This window comes from Acanthisitta chloris, unplaced genomic scaffold, assembly GCF_000695815.1.
Source record: "Acanthisitta chloris isolate BGI_N310 unplaced genomic scaffold, ASM69581v1 scaffold28494, whole genome shotgun sequence".
In the NCBI taxonomy this organism is placed as follows: Eukaryota; Metazoa; Chordata; class Aves; order Passeriformes; family Acanthisittidae; genus Acanthisitta; species Acanthisitta chloris.
Window position 1 is genome coordinate 62,723 of NW_008669235.1, and position 23,983 is coordinate 86,705.

Below are 23,983 nucleotides of genomic sequence, written 5' to 3' on the forward strand. Positions count from 1 at the left end.
CAGGAAATAAATTGTCTTTGGCATGTGTCAAGTCAGTGAAAAGGGTAGAAAGAAAAAGGACTGTAATCTGTTGTAATGAATAATAATAAAATGGACTTTAATCTCTCTCCTTCTGACTTCAAGGGGAGTGAGCTGACCTCAGAATCATTTTCCTTCCTGGGAATACTTAAGGCCAGCATAGCATGTTTGTTACTGAAATTGAGAAGTTTCCTTATAAAGACAAATATACAATTTCCTGCATGTTGAGCACTGTCGGCCTTGAGCTTTACCTTAACAGAGAAGTTATACCAACTGCTCTGAAAACTAGCAGTTTTTCTGCCCTCTCCTCTGTGTAAGATTAGATGAGCTGTGTTGACATGCTGCCTTTTCAAAATTACCCTTATTTTCTTTACTCATTGGTATCCTTCAGGAAATGTTATGGTGTAAATTCAACAGGCTTCATTTTCAGCAACAGATCCAGAGCACAGGAACTCTAACTGGCTGAGAGAAATGGTTTGGAGAGGTGAACTGGGGGATGGATGAGGATAGCTGTAGGATGGAGTGTGGTCACAAATAATGTTGAGGGGAAAAGTAAGGGGAGAAAGTGCAATGCATAATTTTTAAAGTTGCACCACGGAAAGGAAACATTAATCAGGCATATAATGAAGAAGCTTTCAAATTTAGTATCCCTGAAAGACATATAGTTACGCTGCCCATAATGAGTCTTTGAATTTTCCATCTGGATTTCCTTTCTTATGGAGTTTTATCTTACTTTATTTCTATCATTGGTGAGTTTAGAACATAGCTGGAATGTAGTATTTGCACATAAACATATTTCAAGACAGCATGTTTAAATCACCATTGTCAGCTCAAGAACAGCCTATACAGAGGGCACAGTCCCATGTAATGAAGTTTTAATCATAGCCCTATGTAACATATTAGTTTTAATAAATAACAAATCTAACTTAAACCTATATCCTTAATGTAAAAACCTTTTAATTGCAGCTCATTGCTGGTTTTCTCAATCCCAATCTTGCAAACCTCAACAAACCCCTTTCCATTTCCTCTTCTAGGTGGCCGATGCTGTGCCTTTTCTCCTGATGGGAAAGCCCTGGCTGTGGGGCTGAATGATGGCAGTTTCCTGGTGGTGAATGCTGACACTGTGGAGGACATGGTTTCTTTTCACCACAGAAAGGAAATGATCTCGGATATAAAGTTTTCACGAGGTATAACCAGATGATAACGTGAAAGGGGAGTGTTTATCTTGGAGTTTGGTTTTCTTCTGTAAACAAGTGATTGAATGTTCCAAAGGCTTTGTATGTACTCCATGAGTTTCAATACTTTGCAGTTCCTTATGGTTGTGAGCAGCCTAGTATAATGGACACAGCCCTGACTGCTGCATTTGGATGCACTGCAGTAGTGAAAATGCTTAGCAGTGTTAACTAGAAGATGAGTCTCTTTGATCACCTCAGTGTCTCCTCTTTACAGAATCGGGAAAGTACTTGGCTGTGGCCTCACATGATAACTTTGTAGATATTTACAACGTCCTTACCAGCAAAAGAGTTGGCATTTGTAAAGGTGCATCCAGCTACATCACGCACATCGACTGGGACTCCAGAGGTAAAGTGTTTGCCCAGAGGTAGATTGGAAATGCCCATAAAACAGAATATCAGGAAACTGTTGCCCTCCCAGTTACTGAGGTCAGCTGTAAGCACTGATGCAAATGGTTTTGCAGTATGGAACACCATATGGGTCCAGTGCAATTACATTTGTTGGTGTCCAGTTTCCTTCCTTTGCTGAGCTCCACATGGCAATCACTGCAATGAAGGTAGAGACTGCTTGTCACAGCTAATTATGTCTAGCAGAATCTATAATGAGCTCATGCCAATAAGTCTTCCTAGAGCTAATATGATTCTGTGTGAGACCACCTGTGTGTCTGAGCCCTGCTTTCCCTGTGTGCTAGACTCCAAATGTGGTGCAAGCTCACTAACACCACAGTATTTGTATGGGCATGGCAACCTTACCATCCAAGGATAGTTTGGTGTGTAGCTGACTGTGCAGTGCAGCAGTGCAAAAGAGACAGGAGCCAACAATGTTTTAACATTTTGGCAAAGCTATCTTGTAAAATTGTTATGAAAATTAATAGCACATGCATTGATATTTTACCTCCTCCAACATGATGATGGAACACTAGCAAAATATTCCTTATCAGCAGAAACTGAGTTGCTACACAACAGTAACTTTTTAAGGGTATTTGATGGTATTTTAAAATACTACTTATTCAGTGAATCGGGAGTATGGAATCCTTCGGTGAGTGATCTTAAGCACCCGTTTTACTTTTCCTATGAATAACTCGCTGGAGGATAATTTTTTAATTAACTGCTAGAAATCTTTCCACTCAATCAAAAGACAGTTCAACCAAGTCATAATAATGGATAAGATTCACAATGAACTCTCCTTTTGTATCCAGGAAAGTTATTGCAAGTCAATTCTGGTGCCAAAGAACAACTCTTTTTTGAAGCACCGAGGGGGAAAAGACACATTATAAGAATTGCTGAGGTATGAGTTGTTTACTGGAATTTATTTTTTTTTACTGTGAAGGTTAATTTCAAGAACTGTCTTCAAATGGTGGATTTTTTTCCTTTTATGATACTATATTTGCAGGGGTTAAAATTAGAATTATTTAATCATTCTGTATAGTGTCTTTCCTAGCATTTGTAAATGGCAGAACTTAGGTTTCTGTTTGTATCTCTGAGTTTATTGTTGCTTGTTTATTAGCAGCCATTAACCATAATCCCCTTTCCTGAAGTCTCCTGTTTTCTCTGTAACCAGCGTGCATCCTTAAACAGTGTGACTTGACTTTTCATGAGGTGGATTATTTGTGACATGTAATTCTGCTACAAAATTGCCAAAGTTTAGCACCTCAGGAAATCTTTAGGGAGATTTGTATCCAGATCATGCTGTGCCTTGGGAATGTTTAACATGTCAGGCTTGTTTGATGAAGATACACAGTTAACAAGCTGGAAACGGTGAACAGCTTTTTTAAAAAAACCAAACTGAAACACAGAAAAATATATGCATGAAACTAGTGTATATTTGGTATGTATTAAGATGACTTAAGATGACTTCTTTGGGGGAAATTTGATTGCAGATAGAGAAGATCGAGTGGGACACCTGGACATGTGTTCTTGGTCCCACTTGTGAAGGAATTTGGCCCATGCACAGTGATGTGACCGTTGTGAATGCTGCCAGTCTTACAAAAGACAGAACCCTGTTAGCTACAGGAGATGATTTTGGGTTTGTGAAGCTTTTTTCATATCCTGTGAAGGTAATAAGTGTATTTATTTGAGTGATTAGAAAGGGAGACACTGTTCCCAACCTGTCAGACTGCTAATTTGGGAATTGTTTGTGCTCCAGGGCCAACATGCAAAGTTCAAGAAGTACGTGGGGCACAGCGCCCAGGTGACCAACGTGCAGTGGCTGCACAACGACTCCGTGCTGCTGACTGTAGGTGGTGCTGACACAGCTCTCATGATCTGGACCAGAGAGTTTTTGGGTATTCAGGAGAGTAAGCTGGTTGATAGTGAAGAATCAGACACAGATGCAGAGGAAGATGGAGGTAAAAAGGATTTAATTTAGTCTTCATTCTGCAGAGACTCACACAGGCATTTAACTTGAAGTGAGTGAGAAACTTTGCTGTGCTAAATTTCAGTGTCAGGAGAGATTTGTTTCCTTCCTTTTATTGATGCAGATTTTCTTGTTCTCTGCTCTATGAAGAAAGGGGAGTTTATTTTATTTTATGTTTTATTTTTCTAAGGTTATGATAGTGATGTTGCAAGAGAGAAAGCAATTGACTATACCACAAAGATCTATGCAGTAAGCATCCGAGAAATGGAAGGCACAAAACCCCATCAACAGCTGAAGGAAGTTTCAGTAGAAGAGAGGTATGTCCCACAAAGGCTTTCACTTTGAAATGTACATTGTGGTCTTCTATATCTCTTTGCATTCAAAGAAATTAGTCCTTTGAAATAAACAGGAATTTGATATTCACAAGATAACATTTAAAATGGTGTTCACAGGGTGCAATAAGTTCATGTGGTGGAGAAAACTGTGAGTGTTGTGTTCTCTTCTGCTGTTCAAACAAGCACTTATATACTCTTCTGACTAGTATGTGTCTGCAGCAGGGCCCTTGTGATAGACTGAACTTGTAAATACTTGGTAGATAAGGTTTTTGGCGAGGTTTTTATTGAAAGATTTTTGGTAAAATGTGTAATTGTGTTGGGTTGTTACTGCTAAAGCTGTAATTTCCTGTGACACATGTTGGCCTTAGGTTGAATGATTCTAAAAAATAAGCTGGAAAGAGAACAGAGTTGGAGAGGACAGTGAAGAAGAGAGGTAAGAGCTAAGCATAGAGGTGGGGTCTAGAGAAAGATCTGGGGAGGAGAGAGGAAAAATCTGACTGTACCTATAACCAGCAAAGTATATTCCCCTTTCTAATCTGGACCTGTGGATCCAGTTGATGACTCAGCTGTGAATCCATGCTGTCTCTTTTGATGAAATATTGTTTAATAAGTGATCATACTTTTATCAGGAGTTTTCTGTCTCTTGCCCCATGACACAAAGGTCTGCTGTGGGTTAACCCACAGAAAAAGTTTAAGCTTAGTTATTCAGTTATAGCAAGATATGAAATGGAGTTAGTAATACTTCCTAGTCTCATGCAGCCCTCTGAAAAATAAACTAGTTCATGTTTTTAAAGCTCTCAAAGAATGCAGGGCTGAACATCATGGACAGAGAGTAGTAACTAATCATCTTTCACTTAGTTAAATGTGTGAAATAGGAGAATTGGGTGTGAAAAATGAGAATAAAAATGTTGCACTCCTCTTTTATCACAATGTTTTAACAATAACATGCAGCAGGAGGATTAGTGATATTTTCAATAAAATGTTGGACCATAATCTTTTCTTTTCCCCTTCCTATAAGAATATCTCAATTTTCTTATTGACTCATACAAATAATTTGTTCCTCCCTTTTTCTATAAAAAGCCATGGTGTATCATCTAGTAAACATGAATAATTAATGAGTTTAAAAAAAGAAATTAGTTGTTTTGGGCAAATACTGCTAAATTGTTATTACACATGAAATAACAAATGCCAGTGGTACAATGGCAGATGTTTTGCACTAGGAACTCTTGTACCTTCCAGCTGCTTTATTCTGCTTTTATGCTGCAAAAGCAACTGTAGAGTGAGTTTAATTGACCGATTAGGCTGGGCTTAAAATTTTTTTGTACTGCTGAATTGCCAACAATCTGAGCATGAGCATCACTCTCTTCTGCAGCTTTTCAGCACTGTTTTCAGTCCAGGAGTGAAAATCACCCTTTGGGTCCCTGGGCAAGTTCCTTCTCAGGAGCCTGGCCATGGGTGTGCTGTGTGACACCTGCCAGTCTCCTGCTCCTCCCAGAAGTGTGTGTGCCACGCGCCCTTGAGGCTTTGGAGCCAGTCCACATCCTGAGCCCCAGGCAGGGAAGAAATGCTGTGTGCTATCCAGCACTACTAGGCACTGTGGAAGCTGGAAGCTCCTCTGATGTTTCCACACCACCCACTCTGTTGGGGCTAATGACATGGGGAGACACCTCCTCTGCACTGAGGTTGCCTCTGACAGTCTCCTCATAATGACTGTACATGAAAATAGCATGCCAAAGGAATCATCTATCCCATATCATATCCCCAAGTTCTGGATTGAAGAGGATAAAAGGAAGGTTTTAACATTCTCCATATCTTATTTCTTCTTACTGTCTGTGTAATCAACAGGTTTTGTACTTCATTTTAAAACAGGTTAAAAAGAAACCCTTGAAACTGTTCTGCCCATCTTTTCTGCTAAAGAGTTACAGCTGTTGTACATGTTTTTATCAGTCCTTTTTCAATTATAGCTACTTCAGTATGATCACACCTTTGGTATTAGGAATTTGCTGTTTTGATAAATTTGTCAACAGATCCCATAATTTTCATGTGTCACTTTTAGGCAAAGAAAAATTCAATTTCTTCATAGGATTAATATAAATAGCAATAATTTGTAGTGAAATAATGAGAAGCAGCAATTTTATGGTGAAATGCAGGCAAAACTGTGGTTTCTGAGGGTGTGGTACTTGGATAGGGCCTTAAGCTATATAAGGTGCTGGGATTGGGTGCAACAAGGTAAGATTAATGTGCTGGGTACTGCAATTGTCCAAGACTCCAATTCTTGGCCCCAGTTATACAATATCTGCACAATTGATGCAGAATCTTGGCACTCCCAATTGTGGAGTGCTTCAGGGTAAAGCTGACTTCTCACATAAGATGTATGAATTATGAGGGGATCTTTGTAGTTCTGCCAGATTCCATCTTTTCTGGGAACACAACAGAATGAAGCAGCTAGAGGAGGATTTGTCTGACTGTTTTCTAAAAGCTTCCTGAAATCACTGGGCTGGCTTTTCTTTGCACCTCCAAGGGTGCAAAGTGACAGTTGGTCAAGTCAGGTGAAATGGGAAGTCTACAAATACTAACCTGTCAGTGTTCAGGGAAATCTAAGTCCTAAGTCAGCAGGTCTTGAGAATGTGGAGTCCTGAAATCTCTGTGCACAGGGCTGACTGAAATGTGAACAAGTAACATGCCAGTTCCCAAAGCTTTAGATTTTCTGCCAGAGGCACAGCTGAAGTAGTGTCTCCCAGTCCCTTTGGATTTGAAGAAGGGACCCAGGAGGATGAATTCCATTCTCTTTCAAGCAGGTACATAGGAAAACCTGGTAGGCTTTTGAAGGGGAAGATTTTCTGAAGGAAATATTCCAAATCTTTCCTCTCTGTAACTGTGCCATATGTCTGTATGAAGACCCCAGTGATTATGCACTTGATAGGATTTGTGCACTGTGAATATTCTGAGATTGGTAACAAATGCAGAAGGAGTTTGGTCTCAGGAACTGTGATGGGACTCCTGAGAAGATTGCAAGTTGAGAGCCGAGACGGGCAGTGCTGGGTTGTGAGAGGAAAGCTTCGTGGCAAACACCACCTGCCTGGAAAACAATCAGCAATTCACAAATTACTCCCCCAAAATTAATATGAAGACTTACTCTGCTGTGTTTTGGTTGAACAAGAGGAGCCAGCAGTTCTTGTCCTTTCTCTCACAACATGGGAAAGAGAAGAGGAGGACAGGTTGGATATAATACTAAATACAGGATAACTGTGGCTTTGAGCAGCTGCTGTGTATCTTTGTTGCTACTCAGGATGTGCTCTGTGCACAGCAAATCCAGTGAGATGAAACGAAAATCCTTGTCCAGACCTCCAGAGTATATGGCAAACTGGTTGGAGAAATTTCATTGTTATAGAGGGCAAAAGACTTAGATATGACAGACTTGGAGATAATAGTAAGGTTTTTCCTTAGAAAAGAAAATGAAAGCCCTTTATGAAATTTATTTTTCCTGTCTAACTTGAACACAATGAGGAATGTAGAAATCACACTATAGATTTTACTTGCAGGATTTGAATCAAAGCATGATCTGGTATTTTTTTGTGGGGAGTCAACATTTGCTGTTTCCATCAGCAGTTCAGCTTTAGGATGGAAAGCTAACAGGAGAGTTGAGGCTGAGGAACAGTTGTAAAATGTCTTGTGGTTGTATTTGTGCATTTGGTTAAGACCATTAATCGATTGTTGTTTCTCTCTCCTCTCCCCAACCTTCTTGTTTTTCTTTTCCCTTTCCGTGTCTGTCCTCTCCTCCCCACCCACCCTTACTCTTCTCTTCCTTTTTGGCCCCTCTGGTTGGCACCCCTTGCTGTGCCCTGTGGTGCAGAAGTGGGGTGCCCACGAGAGGGGCTGCAGGAGCAGTCTCGCGGTGTGGGAGCTCCAAGGGCAGTGCTCCCACACCACGGGACCCCTTGGGCACTGGTGGGACTGTCCCAGACAATCCAGGACAATTGTAAGCTATGCTCTGTGTCATGTAGGAATTGTGCTGTATTTTTAAAAAGGGCCAACTTTTGAGCTGGGACCACTTTAACTGGCCAAGAACTGATATGATGAGAAGTAACACAAGCTTGTGTGAAGACTGTGTTTATGTTACTAATCCAAAAAGCAAAGATCTGTTTGCATTTGGCCTTCTACTAACCTCTAACACATATTCTGTGTTTGCAGCTTTCATGTAGTTCAATTTGCATGACTCTACATAAACTCTTGTAACATAGATGGTGATGGAAACCTCTTTAAAGCAGGTTGAATGTGGAGAAAACAAAATCAGCATTAGCATGTTTGTCTGGTTTTCTGTTTTCTTAACATCCTGGCTTGTCTCACTCTCCACGAGTTACGTGCCTCAGAGCCTGTTCTCCATCATGGTGTTCTGCATCTTGTGTAATCATATGTTCTGATAAAGATTAAAAGAAGTTGGATTTTCATTCTTCCAATCTTATTCTTTTGATTATAGATTTCTTCAAAACAAGGGGAGCTGAATTATATAAGATTTCAAAATAGCCCCCACAAGCTTTTATAACATAAACCAAATTATTAGACATATGGTTACAAAATTGGTTCCTGTACTTTTACACACACGCCTGTGGGAGCAGTGTAAAAGCTTTGAATGTGACTCTGTGTTGTATGTATGTGTAGGTGGGAACCTATTCAAAATGTATCTGGAAAAACACATCTTTGGGGTGCAGAAAATAACTCTGGGCTTCTTTCAGCAGAAACCTACTGTTTGGGAGTGAGGAACATCATTTGAAACATTCACTTTTACTTTCACAACAGCATTATGTCAAGTTAATGCAACCTAAATGCATTTGACAGCATGCTGGTTTCATCCCAGTTGTCCCCAAGGCCTGAACACATTGTGACTGGTATTTGACAGTCCCTGCCAACCAGCTGAATTCAGAGTCAATCTCACTTCTCCCACAGGTCAGCACAGAGCTGGCACAAAGGTCTTTTTCATTTGTGTGACACTTGGGGATGTGGAGCTGAGGGATGCCAATATTGCCACTATTACTAATGTTTCTCTCTAGACTTGAGTGCTCTCTGCACTCAGGTCGATGTGAAATATTCAGCTTTTCTGAGGGTTAGTGTGTATGTTGTAGTCCAGGACTGATGGAAAAGGCCTTGTTTGTGTTTTGTTATGCAGTGGGAGGATCTGCCTATAAAACTTCTCCATGTATTATTGGTTGAATATTTTTACTTACACAAATAAGCACAGCTTCAAAACATGTCAGAGTTTCTGTAAGGAATAACAATACAAATTGAAAAGGCTCTTCTCACATGTGTTAACAAACCCTGAGAGAAGCCTAAGCAGAGAGAAGAGAGACCTCCCAGAGACTCCTAAAGCTGTGTTTGTTCTGATGCCTTGGTAGTACCTGGACAGAGCTATCCTGAAGTCTCATTTCAAGTGTTCAAAACTTTTTAGCTCAAAGGCATGAATTCAGGTTCTGCCTAGAGCATGTTGCAGTGTGTTCCCTGATGCTGGTTTTGGCAAGTGAGGCTGAGGTATCTCCCCAACAGCCCTGTGTGTCCTGGGTGTGAGGGATGGCAGGTCCTGGGACAGCAGGGCCAACCTGGGTACAGGAGTTATTTGGGTAACAGCTTCACAAGGTGTTCAGAAAAATGAACTGGTTAAAAAGTAATGGCCTTCAGATTTCATTCAGAAGTGATTACCCTCCTTACTAATTGCTTTTCTGCTTGTTTCACACCTGGAGAGTGAGCTGGAATGACATGTGAATGCAGTGACCACTGCCCTGACAGACCATGGAAGCAGCTTGGTCCCACCATATCTTCTGCAATACTTTTGGATTATTTCTTACTATTTTTTTTAAAGAGTGCATCAGCATACATGTGAAATTATAAATATTGTGGCCATTCTAAGGTTTTGTCAGGGCTACCCTTTTGAAAAATAATTTAGATTACAATTGATGTTTCCCTCTAGTTCTGTTTCAGCTTTGCTTTGATCCACTGGTTTTGAGTAGGATAATTTCATGTTGAATCCTATTCTTTTTGTTGGCTTATGGTAGCTACAAAATGCTAAGAAAAAGTCACAGCAGGCAAAGTTGGATATAAAACTCCTGTGTATGTTGGGATGGGAAAATCCAAGGGTTTAGAATTCACAAAATCTTTTAATCCCTTCTTTACAACTCTAGGAGTTTTGCAGCTTTGGGGGCACTTGGGAGTCCCTCCTGTCACCTAGTGAAGGGCACTTTTAAAAGCTGCCTTGGCATTTTCTCTGGAATGAACATATATTTTTTTAATCTTGGATTTTTGTTTTGCTGTCCAACCAAACCTACCAGCAGTGGCTCACCTTACCTCTATGGGAACCTTGCTTTCTCCTCTTACGAGCAGTCCTGGTCGTTTCTGTGCAGCATCCAAGAGCCTTCCCTCTCCAGCTCACAGCCATGTAAATGGACACATTAGTTTCCCTTTTGGACTCTCTGCAACTTTTCCCTACTCATTCCTAAAAAAAACAGTGCAGGACACCCTTATCCCTCTGTCCCTGCTCCAGACCTCATTGTTGATCCCTTTCCTGTCATGCTGTTTCTGAAGATCCAACTCTGTTCTCATTGGCCTCTGTACAGGATATTTGTGTCCTCCCCAACTTATTCCCAATGCAAACAGTGGCTCTAATCGGACACCAATTATTTCCTGTGCTCCAAACATGAGTGGGTTATCCCCAGCCCACAGAATTTATCAGAACAATTTTTGATCTGCTTTTTCTCGCCTTTGTTTTCCATCTAAATGGATCTTTATTTCCCCCCTTAGTTTGGCCCAGTTCTCTGAGATCACATCTCTTTCTTCCCTCAAGGTGCCTCACTCTTCCATCACCCCATTCCCTCTTCCCCTGCTGCCCAGCTCTTGCCATGTCCATCTGCTAAACTCTGTCCTGGTGCTGCCTGTTCACCCCAGCCCTGGTTTAGGCTCCTCTCCCTTCTCATGGCCATTCCAGATGGTCTCCTGGCCTAGGTGAAGGAATGCTCCCTCACACCTTTCCACATTTCTGCATGAAGCTGGTGGGGGAAATTTTGTCAGTTTAGATCTGGAGCTGTCTCACTGATTGACACCCATGTGTACTGTGTAAGCATCTCCTCAAGATTATCATGAGTAACAGGAAATTTATTCACTGTATTTACAGTATCTAAAGCACTTTCAGCCCTCTAATGTCTATGTCTTATCTTTCCTGGAACTCATCCATCCCATAAAGTTATCTAAGCAGTTTGTGTTAAATTGCTGGAAAGAAACCGTTAATGCTTGTATTATGTTTTAACTTGCTTTCCTTTGGAGGCAGGGAATTGTCAAGTAAGTACTAAAACAGAGCCCAGCAACAGCCCAGATTGCTGGCAATGTGCCATGCAGATTGCACAGGTCCAAAGGGGCAAAGAGATGTCATTTGCTACAGTGCAAATTTCTTGTCTTGACAGTGTATTGTCTCGTGTATCAAAACAAATCAGGTGTAGTCACAGACTCCTTAAAATGAAATGACTTCTGAAAATGTTAAAACTGTGCTGCTTTCTGTTTGCTTTATGAAGATGATGATAAGGCAGTGAATGCACACGTGTGTGTATATATACATGTCTATGTATATATGAAAGCACACAAAATCTGTGTTTGCGTGTACTGTCAATAGATATCTATGAAAGTATCTGTGTGTGTGTATCTCCAATTAAACCTCATGCTTACAATCTAGTGACTATCAAGCATGTCATAGTGGTAGTGTTCTCTTGCTTTCATGAAAAATTTTGGCTTGCTCTTGTCATAAACTTTGATACTCCTAAGTAAAGAAATGTGAAAGTGATCATTTTGAAATTACACTAAAACAGAAAAAAGAGCAGGAAGCATACAAGAAAATTACTATTTTGCTAAGTGCTGATGCAGAGGCCCTTGTAGATCTGGGCTGAAATGAATTAATGATTTTATTTTGTAAGAGAATTAAGTTTTGCAATAGCTTCCTCTGCCCCTTCTCTCTGGTGACAGCACTGCTGTTGGGTCCTACTGCACCCAGGGTTATATAAGGGGACTGGAGTGACTGCTCTCGAGAAAATAAAGGTACTTGTGTCCCTGGGGACAAAGCAGGACGGGCTGTCCTGGGAGTGAGCTGGCCTGCCCACCAACAATTATGGGCTAAATTGCAGGCTGAACTGGGATCGAGAACAAGCAGCCATTGTGTGGAGTCTCAACAGTGCTCATGAGGCTGTCAGGTTTCTACCAGTTTCCATCCCTGTCAGGCACCTGCGAATAAACAGTGGAATCATGTTCCCCTCTGGTATAAAGTGTGCAGGAAGCATGGATATGTAGCTTCCTTTTTCCCTCCATCCCATAGCATCTTAAGCTTATGACACACCCAGGGACACCAGGGTGTGATGTTTCTGGATTTGTAGACTGGTGCACTCTTTAATTTCTGTTTTAGTTCTTGCTGGCATGCTTGAACAGCATGTGTTGTGCCACAAGGGAATGACTGCTCCACTCTAAAAGTGCTTGTGCATGAGTAACGTGGGCAGAAGTAACACCTAAACTGTATTAAGTTTCTTGCTTGGCTTTGTTTGCTGCTTACAAGGGGATCAAGGTAACTCTTTCACTCTTTTACACCTGCCTAATGTATTTGTTAGTCCTTAGTGAGTTTGCTTGAGCAGTGGGTTAGTTTCTTTAGCTCCAGCTTTGTTCTGTCTGGTTTAGAGCTCAGATTTTCATGCTGCTTACTCCTGCAATCAGTATTCCCACTGTGTAGCACTGAGTGTTCTAGCTGTGCTGTTTGTCAGTTGTTGCCTTTAATACCTTCCATAAAAATCCAGCTCCAGAAAAAGCAGTTCCCTGTAAGCAAAAGAGATTTCATTCTTCTGCAATTAATTTTTGTAAAACAATAATTACTGTTAGTAGCAGTCTAAGGGAAGAACACTAATTTTCACAGCATATGGAATCTATAACAAGGTCACACTGTTTGGAAGTCTTAACCTGTGGGAATGCTTTCCAAATTCAATATTTCTTAAATATGCTGAGATGAAGCAGTTTGGTTTTTTTACTCGCAGAACCCCACTCCTACCCCAGCCTTCTAGCAAGACCTGTTTTCCTAGTAAAAGATAATCAAAGCTGATAAAGATTCTAGCTCAGCCTCTGTGGGGTCATTTCTCCAGTAACTCAGTGTGATTTTGGGCTCTCTGTTCTGCTGTTACCAGGGTTAGAGTTGGTCCTCGTTTCTGGTAACAGAGAGGGAGAATCATTTTGCCTAAACGAACACAGCTCAAGGGAGCCTGACAGCAGGCATTTGATTTTGTAAGGCTGAGAACATCAGAGCCTGAGCTCCCTCTGCTCCCCTTAGTTTTGTGCCTCTTTTCTCAGCAGGATCAAGAGTAGCAGTAGAGGTTGTTTGGCCCTAAAGACCATTTGCACACATCAGATTTTGTCTCAGCCTGTGTTCTTCATTTGTCTTTTTAGCTACTTTTAGCAACTGTAATTATATAAAAAGGCTTTGCTGGCCTTAGGCTCTTAAATTCACACGGATTAATAACTTGTAAGTCTTAAATTTAATTGTTCTATCTGTAATATGATATTGAGAAGATTTTATTAAAGTCTTGTCAAGGTATTGGGATGGGATTTCTCAGAAGCAGCAAGGTTGAGCAAAGGTCAGCTGCAGCTGTAGGAAATCTGTTAGATCATTTCTGAAAGCACCAATTTGCTATCACCTCTCTTGTTCAAGGATTTTTCCATGGATTTGAATCATTACGTTTGTTTGGTTTTTTTAATGGTGTGAGGTGTTGTGTTCTGCCACTCATCCACAAAATCTACACCAATGTTATTTCTGCTCTTTCCATCAAAATGCATAGGATTTTAGTCAGCTTATTGTACGACCCTAGGAAGAGCTGAGCATGGAGCTCGTAGGGGCAGCTGGCCATTTCCTGCTCACATCTGCTGTGGCTTTGAAGGTCTCATCTTACTTTCAAACATATTGATTGTCCTCTTTTTTGAAATGTTTGTTTCAGGCCACCAGTTAGCAGAGCTGCTCCTCAGCCTGAAAAGCTGCAAAAGAACAACATCAACAAAAAAAAGAAACTGGTTGAGGTCAGGCTTAATATTTTTTCATTTGCTTTAGAAGTAATATGTGCTGGGTGACATTTAGCTGGCATCATGTACAGGTTGAAGTGAAGAGAAAGGGTTTCTTAGAAAGTGCTTTCTGCTCCGGTGGCAAACACCAAAAGATGTGGTAGAGAGAACCTCAGGGTTTAGGGTGTTAAAGGTTGTTGCCTGTGCTATCAGGTCTCCCCACACCCAACCTTTGTCCCTTAACCTGAAGCTGTAATGGCAACTGTAACAACAATCCAGTGACCATCGCTGGGTTTCTGCAGGAAATTTCCAGGGCAATTGCTTATTGTAAGTTGCAGTTGCACCTCTGATTAACATTTTAATTACAGCCTGCCTTGGCTTTTTTTAAGGACTTTAAGGTCAGAATTTGGCCTGTTGAAATTTGGTAGCTTATGAGAATGATTTTTCAAGACTGCAGATAACTTCTGCTTTAAATATATGGTACCCTATATAGATATTAAACTGTGATGGGAAGCATAATAAAATTGGACCTGTTCTGTAAGTTGTATCGATTTTGAATGGAAATTTACAAAAAACAAAGTATTTACAGCCAGGTGAATTAATAAAGAAATGATAATATAAATGCAGTGCCTTAGTTGACTGATTAAAGCATTGTGGGTAGCCAGTGAGCATGTCGTGCCTCAATAAATTAGTAGAAGACTGGGGTTAACTAATTATTGTTTCATTATTTTACTGCCACTACAAGATTCTTGTAGCTAGTGTAATTTAAAATTGTACTTATGCAATCCAGACTCTGAAATCTCCTTGTTTCTTCTTTCATTTCCCTCTTATTCTTTCTCTTTATTCCCCTTGACCAGGAGTTGGCTCTAGACCATGTGTTTGGATACAGAGGATTTGACTGTCGCAACAACCTCCATTACCTGAACGATGGTGCTGATATAATTTTCCACACAGCTGCAGCAGGCATTGTCCAAAACCTTTCTACTGGTAATTCCACCTGAAACAATACTTTGAGATAAAAAATGCTGTATAAGGAAAATATTTTTGATTTCAAGTCTTAACTTTTTAATATTCCTCTGGCTTTCTCCCATTTTGCATCTTGATAAGTAATGCCAAAACACTATAGGTAGCTGGTGTGTCAGATTGACATTTTCTCCTGCTGAGCTCATCCTGTGTCTTGAGATATGGGAATGGCTTTCTCTCCCAGAAGGAGAGTGCCTGGGTGAATAAATGGCCAGTACCCCCAAAACTGTCTCGGGTAATGAGAAGGAGGAAAACCACCAAAAATTTATCTAGCCCTAAGTTGTAGCACCAACATCTCCATGTTATTCACGTCTCTTAAGAAAAAAAGAGAGGAGTTAAAGGAATTTTGTCTTGATTTTATTCCCAAATGACCCCAGTTGTGCACTCAGCAGCTTTGCTGCCAAGGAGCACAGGCAGAAAAGCTGTCGTATCTGGTGGCCTTTGGGGACTCCAGTCCTAGCACAGCCTTGATGCTGGGAAGCATAGACAGCCCCATCTGTTCTTTCTGGGCCAATTCCCTTGGGAAGGTTTTGCTCTCTACTTTGCTTCCCACTGACTGCCTCAATTTACTGGGGTTTTACTAGGAAAAGTGGCCTTACATGTGGCACTTTGCTTCTTCTTGCGATTCCAGGTGGCTATGGGCTGATTCTTGGGCTGATTCCCTGGACACAGCTAGTTTACCAAATACTGCTTTTATAGCTCTATGTGTGTGTTAGTGGTTATGTTCATGGTGCATTTGGGAATGGTGCCTGGGAATGAGAGTGGAGCAGCTGTGGATATCACTGCTGCCCTCCCCCCCATCCCCTGGAGAGTAGCAACAAGCTGCTCAAATAGTCAAAAAGTGTCTCTTTCTTCAATACTGTGGTGAATAACAGCATGCTTGTGTTTCATTAGGTAGTCAGAGCTTCTACCTGGAGCACACTGATGACATTCTGTGCCTCACTGTGAACCAGCACCCAAAGTACAAAAACATTGTGGCCACCAGTCAGATCGGTAGGTGCCTGCACAGAGCAAAGTCATACTCAAAAGTTATCAGAGGCACTGATTGATCTGGGTGCTTTTCCATGTAGGAATTTTGCCAGTGTTACTGTCCTCAAACTTGGATTTTGAAGATGTAATCAAGTTTCAGGGTTTTCTTAGGATTTCAATTCCATCTCTGAGTCATTTGGTTTGAGATAAACTGCCTAAATCAACTCATTAATCTCTAATCATAAGATTTATAGAATTCTCTCTTTCCTTCCTGTATCTGTCCTTTCCTGCACTGGTTAGCAGTGACAGTACACTAAAGACCATTTCCTCTGCAGAAGTACAGGAGCTGGACAGAAAAGGACAGAAATAGAGTGAGATCTCATCAGAAGTTAGGACCCGTGTCAGGGGCCACTTGTGAAACCATATGTATTTATTTATTTATTATTTACATGAGCAGTCCTGTTAGATTCCCTGATTCCCTGGGATCTTGTGCAGGAGTAAATGTCGTATGGGGAATGCCAGACGGCTTGTCTCAAGCCTTTAGAAGGATCTGCTGCCTTTCAGCATAATGCTGGAGTAATAACTTAATGAAAAAGAACAGGGCCAGAACTTCTGCTCAGACCCTTCTGGAAGGAGACTCAAGTCCATAACTTTAGGACAGAAGTAACTTTAGAGGGGGCAGGAAATGGGAGCAATGAACACTGTGTTAAACCACTGCAGCCTGTTCTGAGCACTGTCACTTCAGTTTGAATGTGAGCACCCAAACCTGTGCATGCTGCAGAGCTGTTCAGCTGCTGATTTCTGTGACCGTTCCAGGCCCTTTTCTTAGGGCCCGTGAGATCAGCTTTTCTGAGTTTGCTTGATACTTTGTGTAACTACAGATCTGTTTCACTTTTAAATTTAATGATTTTTAAAACCTGCATGTCTTTAGCATTTCTTTTAAATATCACTTTGAAAACTCGAAAGTACTAAATATTGTTGCAATATTTGTGTATAAAAACCTATATACCCAAAAAGGTTCAACAATATTCCTGCTTATTTGTTCTGTTGATTTAATCCATATCCATTTTCAAGTTTTTGATTTCTTTTTCCTTCTGGTGCTGATGCTGGCACTTCAGCATGAGAAACATGACTTATTTCACCTATTGTTTTCCCTTGGTGCTTCCTCATTTGCCATTGCTCTCACCATGCAGGTGACATGACAGAATTCCCAGGTAAGGCTGATTCCTTTGTGAATTGTAGTCAGCAGAGTTGTGTGCAAGTTTCATGTTGCCTCGTTGTATCTGTAAATCGCGGATACAAGTGGAACATCTACAGACAGTTTCTTTTGCATGAGGCTCTTCATGAATGTTTTGTTTGTTCTTTTAGAACTTGTCTGACTCCATGGACTTCAATGATTCCCTCTGTGTTTTGCAAGCTGTTATGATTTCTCTTTGTTTTCCAGTAGTGTTAATCTTCTAACAAAACCAGCCCCCAGCTTACGTCTGTTCAGGTTAAATGTTCTTGGAAAATGCCTGTTTTACTTTCAAGCTTTCCAGAATTAATTATCTTTTAATCCATCTCTTGGCCCACAGGTACAACTCCCACAATTCATATCTGGGATGCTATGAGTAAGCAAACGATTTCGATGCTGCGTTGCTTCCATACCAAAGGGGTCAACTATGTGAACTTCAGTGCAACTGGCAAACTCCTGGTGTCAGTGGGAGTTGACCCAGAACACACCATCACAGTGTGGAGGTGGCAAGAAGGTAACTCTGGAAAAAAACCACATTCCTTCAGCCTGACACAACTGTGCATAATGATTTGCTTTGCCTTTCAAGTCTTTGGACTAGATTTGTGGTTTTGCTCTGAGTATCTCAGGCCCCTAAGTCCCAAGGTCAGTGAAAGGAGATAGCCAAGAGCTAGAAAATATGAATAAGAAGGTAAGTTTTAAATATCTGTTGCAAATAGAAGTAAGTTAAGGAAAGAACATTGCTTAATACAAAAATGAATTGAGATAATTTCTTTTTTTTTTTTTTCCTTAAAATACTTGAAATTCTGTGCTGTAGATAAAAGTATTTACCAGAAAATAATTACCATTTTTAGAAATGGTGGAGAGGAGAGGAAAAGTGTCTCAACTCACAAGTCTGTCCTTGAGCATTTCACCAGCTGGGAACTCAGTGGTGATATCCAACATCTCTGTGTTGTTGTTTCACTGACCCAAGACGTAGGCTGTGCTCTGAAGGCCTTAAATCTGCATTTCCTGAAACTGCTGGATGCAGTGGAATAACCAGGGACCTTACAGGTTGCATGTATTAAGACGTTTGATGCACTGCATCATGTTGGGATTTGCAGTGTTCAGCATCTGGGACACAGTTTTCTAAGCCAATACCTGGTCAATTTATTTTATAAAATGGCATCAGAGCTTAATTTAGCAGCTAAATTTAACTTTATTTTTCTTCTTTCCTAACTGAAACAGGGGCTAAAGTTGCTAGCAGGGGAGGACACCTGGAGAGGATCTTCGTTGTAGAGTTCCGCCCGGACTCTGACACTCAGTTTGTGTCTGTTGGGGTGAAGCACATGAAGTTCTGGACGTTAGCTGGCAGTGCTCTGCTGTACAAAAAAGGAGTCATAGGCTCCATGGAAGATGCCAAGATGCAAACCATGCTTTCTGTTGCCTTCGGAGCAGTGAGTTCATGTTACATTTTTATTAAAACTGCAAGTGCCGATATTCTTTGTTAAAGTCCAGTCCTGTGGGGACAGGGCAAGACCTTAGAGCTCATGTTTGTTAGTGAAACATGGATTCAAACCCTGTACACCTTGAGATCCTTACCTGAACTTTCTAAGCATGATTGGGTTTGTGTTAGTGAACAGTTTTTGTTCAGGTCTGTGCACACCTGCCTACCTGGCTTTTATCCTTTTTGCTTTGCTGGTTATTTAGCACTTCACTGCTTAACTTGAACTGTAATCCTGTAGTTCGTGTATAGGCTTCAACCTTTTTTTCTGCTAATGGTGTTTGGTATGGCACATGCTAGTGATACAACCAGTGGTGGCAGTGTGGAAGTCTGTCCACTGTGGTCATCAAGGAATTCTGATTTTAATTTGAAGAATTTTAATTGAAGCTGAACAAAAATGCCGAGGTATTTATCAGAGATTGTTGCTGTTTGTTGCAGAATAACCTTACATTCACCGGTGCCATAAATGGAGATGTCTATGTCTGGAAGGATCATTTTCTGGTCAGACTTGTGGCAAAAGCTCACACAGGACCAGTGTTCACCATGTACACGACCCTCCGGGATGGACTCATTGTTACAGGAGGGAAGGAGAGACCGTAAGACACACAATCTTCCTAAAGTGTCCAACTTTTGTCTCCCTTCTTCGTTACTTTTCATTTATGCTATCAAGATAAATGGTCTCTGTGCTGTAGCAGTGTCACTCCAAATTTTGCATAACCTGCACAGATGCCTGAGGAAGTAAAGGACAGTAAGCAGGACACTCAGGGGTTGCAGTAACACATGTTATGTGCCAAGGACACACTGACCCTCTTAGAGATTGATCTGAACACCTGGATAAGCTCCTTGCTGCCTGAGCTCCTGCCAGACTGCCATAAGTGGGTTTTTCTTAATTTTTTAATTCTGTCAGAGTACAGACAGCCTCTCCCAGTGGAGACTCTGTAAGGGCTTCAAGTTACCAGAAGTAACATATTTGCCAAGTGACAGATTTGAGATTAAGTGGCAAGAGAACAGTTTGTACAAATTATGATGCTGTTTAAAGCATGAAGTGTGATAGCATTTAATTTTTTATTTACTTTCCATTGCACGATAGTAAGGTGTATAGAGCATATATATTCCTATATAGAGTAGGAGGTGATTCAATGCATGTTTTATGATTTAAGCAGGAAAGTACTGCTGGGACTTACACGTGGGATTTGTTGTAGCCTGTGCAGAAGGAGACACCTGGGTAACACAACACGCTTCTTTGCAGCACGAAGGAAGGGGGAGCAGTGAAGCTGTGGGATCAGGAGATGAAGCGGTGCCGCGCATTCCAGCTGGAGACAGGACAGCTCATTGAGTGTGTGCGCTCCGTCTGCCGGGGAAAGGTGAGCCCTGTGCTGCTCTGGGGGCAGCCCGAGGGATAGACCTTCGTCAGGTTGTGGGAGGCGCTTTGTCTGCCTTCCTGGCGCTCAAGGATGGGCTTTAAACTGCATTTGTGCTGTTTAGTGTGAGCCTCTCCTCTGCGGTCAGCAGCAGGAGGGACAAGCCTTTGCAGGCCCCTAAGGGACAGTGCTAAGTGCAGGAACATGTGTCATCGGGTAGGACATTACCTCCTGCCTTTCTTTTCAAACAGCAAAAGGAACTCGAGTACTGCAAGGTTTGCTTCCCAGGAAATGCAGGCACAGCTCACGTGCTTCCAGGAGACACAATGGTTCACAGGGTTTTTTGGGTTTTTAAAAGTCACAAAAAATGCATTGAGAATTACGGAGGGACTTCAAGTTTTGGTAAAGTGGAAAACAAGAGGAAGAGTGGAGTAATGTGACTTGAAGTCACTCTTGCACATGTTTAAATCGTGCTTGCAAATGTGAAAGGAGTGTGTGATGCTGCACATGATGGGTAACTGTCCAGCCAAGCACTTCAGAGAGTGGTCTGGATTGCACTTGACATACCTAGGCCCAGGAATTTGACATACTCCTTGGTAACACCACCACTGAGGAATGTTGCTTTATATTTCCAAGCAAGTAATCATTAGCCAGGTCCAAACTATTTCTATTTATGTTTTTTTCAAGTTTTTTCCAGGGAAACTCTTGCAGTATATGTCACTGCAAGGGGCTTTTGCACAGTCCAACAGAGCCTAAAACCCAGAGTTGATTTTATTATTGCCCAAATATTACATGGAGTTACCGCAGAGGTATGAGAATTGTGCTTTGCCAACTTGTATGTAAACACTTTGATCGAATGAAAATCCTTAATGGCAAGATGGAAATGCACAGCCATCACTCACCAGTAACACCAGAACATGCTGGCAGATCTCAAGGTGTTCCACTGTCCCTGCATGCACAGCCAGTATGAACTGGGATGATATCACAGATATTTCTGCAATGCATCAGAACTTTATTGCTGTCGGTATATTCTGTGACTGACAACTGCACTGACAACCTCTCTTATTCATTTTAATTTTGGCTACGAACAGGGGAAAATCTTAGTGGGAACAAAAGATGGAGAAATCCTTGAAGTAGGAGAAAAAAATGCTGCTTCAAACTTGTTGATTGACTGTCACATGGAAGGGGAAATCTGGGGCTTAGCAACTCACCCCTTGAAAGACATGTTTATCTCTGCAAGTAATGATGGAACAGCAAGGATCTGGGACCTGTCAGACAAAGTGAGTATCATGGAATGGAAGAGTATGTGACTGAAAGTGAACATTTTATACAGCCGTGCCCTTGAGCAGCCTTGTAATCAGAGAGCTTGGTGAGGGTGTGATGCCACACTGTCCAGCAGCCAGCATTCCACGGGGATTCATGAGCACATGTGCCAATGGAGTGCCTCTTGTTGGGCACTGCTGACTTGGATATAAAGTGCAGGCTGGTGGATCAGGGAAGCACTTTAATTCCACACTGCCAGTCTGGGTGACACAGACTGTGCTGTCACTACCACACAGCCCCTGCCAATCAGCCTGGCGAGCACAGCTCCCTCCTTTTCAGAGCCTTCCTTTGGAGCCCATCATGTTGTGTCAGGGTCCTTTTTTCCAAGTCAAATTGACTAACAACTACCATTTTTTAAAATAACAAATAAACACTTCTTAAAAATAACTGAAAGGTTCCTGCTCCTGGTGGCTACAGAAGCCTTTTCTAAAGGTTGTTCATTGCCTGAGCTAATAGAGATAACCTTTAATAAGGCAAATGAATATATCATAACTACAGTCAGCTAAGTGAAAATGCAAGAGCTTTCTGGGATGTTTTCACGTAGCAAATGAAATGGAAAAGTCCCACCCTGATCAGCAGTTCTAGAAGATATCAAAGTTGCTTTTCCAACAAATTAGGAAATTGAATTTTCAGCTTCTTCTGCTAAACAGTTGTTTTTCTGGTATAGAACTTGCTGTCACCCTACCACATAGATGCAAACATGAAGCTCCCGTCTGAGCTGCATCTCTAATTTGAAGTCTGCTTGGTGACATGTGCCTGGTGGGATGTGAGTTTCGATGTGAACTTTCAGGTTTATATTTAGAGGGAAACATAGACAATTTGTTTTGAATTAAGCAAGTTTCATACTTTGTGTTTGGAAGCTTTCCATGTGCTCGGGAGGTTTCTCCAGGGGAGGTGTGAGCCTGTTGGTTCTGTTGCCACAGAAGCTGCTGAACAAGGTGACCCTGGGTCACCCGGCGCGCTGTGCCGCCTACAGCCCCGACGGGGAGATGGTGGCCATCGGCATGAAGAACGGAGAGTTCGTCCTTTTGCTTGTCAACAGCCTGAAGGTCTGGGGCAAAAAGAGGGACAGGAAGTCTGCGATCCAGGATATCAGGTATGTCCCAAAGCTCAGCTCTAAATGCACAGCCCTGGCTCAAGGGAATTGCCATCAGGTCCCAGGTGGACTTCCAGAGGGTTAGTAACTCTGAATCTGCTCAGACCTGTGGAAGTGCACTCACTGGCCAGGCAGTGGCTGTACAGACACCTAAAGCTTGTGTTTACGTACACCTAAAGCTTATAAATCTGAGATACTACACACTTGTTTTCCCTGTGTTTTAACTATAGCCACACTGCAGAGCTTTGATTATGGGTTATTATTACAGTACTTTTCCAAACTGCCATTCCTGTTGCTTTCTCCCAGGGGATTAGTGTTACTCTGCACATTGGGAGTGCAATGTTAACATCAATTAACTACAAACACTATCCTTAGTCTTCCTCTTAAGCATCCAAGTTTGCTTTAGGTTCAATCTTGCTGTCAATAGAAGGCTTTTCTTGTTTTCCAGTAAAACCAAGTTCCTCTGTTAACATGAGAAACAAAAGCAAATATTGCACAGAAAGAGCCAGCGACATCCCCATTCCATGTTTTATTGTCTAGGATCAGCCCAGATAACAGGTTTTTGGCAGTGGGTTCACAAGAACATACTGTGGATTTTTATGATCTCACTCAAGGCACAACCCTAAACCGAATTGGCTACTGCAAGGACATTGCCAGTTTTGTCATACAGATGGACTTCTCTGCAGACAGCAGGTACATCCAGGTACGTCCGGGGCTGCCCCGTGTGCGTCGGCATTTCTTGTGCCTTGCAACGAGATGGAGGCATGGGATGTGCTACAGGCAAAGGGTTCTCTCAGATGAAGGGAATTGGTACAACACTGAGAAAGAAATTGTGGGTTATAGCAATACAGAAGCAGTTCTCCTCCTCCCTGATGCTGGGATGCATGTGAGAGCTGAATTAATTTGTGAGGTTTCCTTTGGAAGTGTTTCTGGTTTAGTAAAATTGGGTTGAGATAAAGCAGAGAGTAAAGCACTGAAAGGAAATCTGTCAGCTCTGCAGCATACTTAGTAACACCTCCTTCCACTATCATCCTCTAATATTGTTCCTTTGTATTGCATGGGACGAATTCTAGGAAAAAAGAGAAATTTTATCCTAGATGCTTAACTCCTGATAAAAGTTGGTGAGACTATTGCTGCTGGAAATCTTAAAGAAAATTATTTATTTATGGCAGTTACCAGCCTTTTTCTTTGCCACTTCCAGGTATCAACAGGTGCCTACAAGCGTCAAGTTCATGAGGTGCCACTGGGAAAGCAAATAACAGATCCTGCAGTCATAGAAAAGATCACCTGGGCCACGTGGACAAGGTAACAACCCAATGACAACACTGAGGGGACGGGACAGAACTGAGATCAGGTCATGAGATTTGGTTGGGTAAAGCTAATGCTAAATGTCCTCAGGGTCTGGCAAACCCACAAGTGCACGCACACTCCTGCTCAGAGCTCCAGCTGACACACTTGGGTGTTTTTACACACATTTGTTAGCTGTTTGGTGTCCAGAGT

The 23,983-nt window shown here is 41.7% G+C and overlaps 1 protein-coding gene across 1 annotated transcript in view; it reads left to right on the forward strand.

The window, feature by feature from the left end:
• Positions 1-23,983, forward strand: part of EML6 (echinoderm microtubule associated protein like 6) — a gene marked incomplete at its 5' end in the record, with an annotated part of 63,024 nt that overhangs the window by 36,884 nt on the left and 2,157 nt on the right. The window contains 19 exons of the mRNA XM_009073249.1: positions 1,053-1,205; positions 1,468-1,599; positions 2,450-2,538; positions 3,131-3,307; positions 3,397-3,598; positions 3,797-3,923; positions 11,247-11,261; positions 12,517-12,525; positions 13,937-14,015; positions 14,855-14,984; positions 15,915-16,013; positions 17,564-17,737; positions 18,448-18,656; positions 19,142-19,299; positions 19,953-20,067; positions 21,156-21,344; positions 22,311-22,483; positions 23,024-23,186; positions 23,685-23,788. Coding sequence (XP_009071497.1) covers positions 1,053-1,205; positions 1,468-1,599; positions 2,450-2,538; positions 3,131-3,307; positions 3,397-3,598; positions 3,797-3,923; positions 11,247-11,261; positions 12,517-12,525; positions 13,937-14,015; positions 14,855-14,984; positions 15,915-16,013; positions 17,564-17,737; positions 18,448-18,656; positions 19,142-19,299; positions 19,953-20,067; positions 21,156-21,344; positions 22,311-22,483; positions 23,024-23,186; positions 23,685-23,788 — 2,497 coding nt within the window. The remainder of the gene's footprint in view (positions 1-1,052; positions 1,206-1,467; positions 1,600-2,449; positions 2,539-3,130; positions 3,308-3,396; positions 3,599-3,796; positions 3,924-11,246; positions 11,262-12,516; positions 12,526-13,936; positions 14,016-14,854; positions 14,985-15,914; positions 16,014-17,563; positions 17,738-18,447; positions 18,657-19,141; positions 19,300-19,952; positions 20,068-21,155; positions 21,345-22,310; positions 22,484-23,023; positions 23,187-23,684; positions 23,789-23,983) is intronic.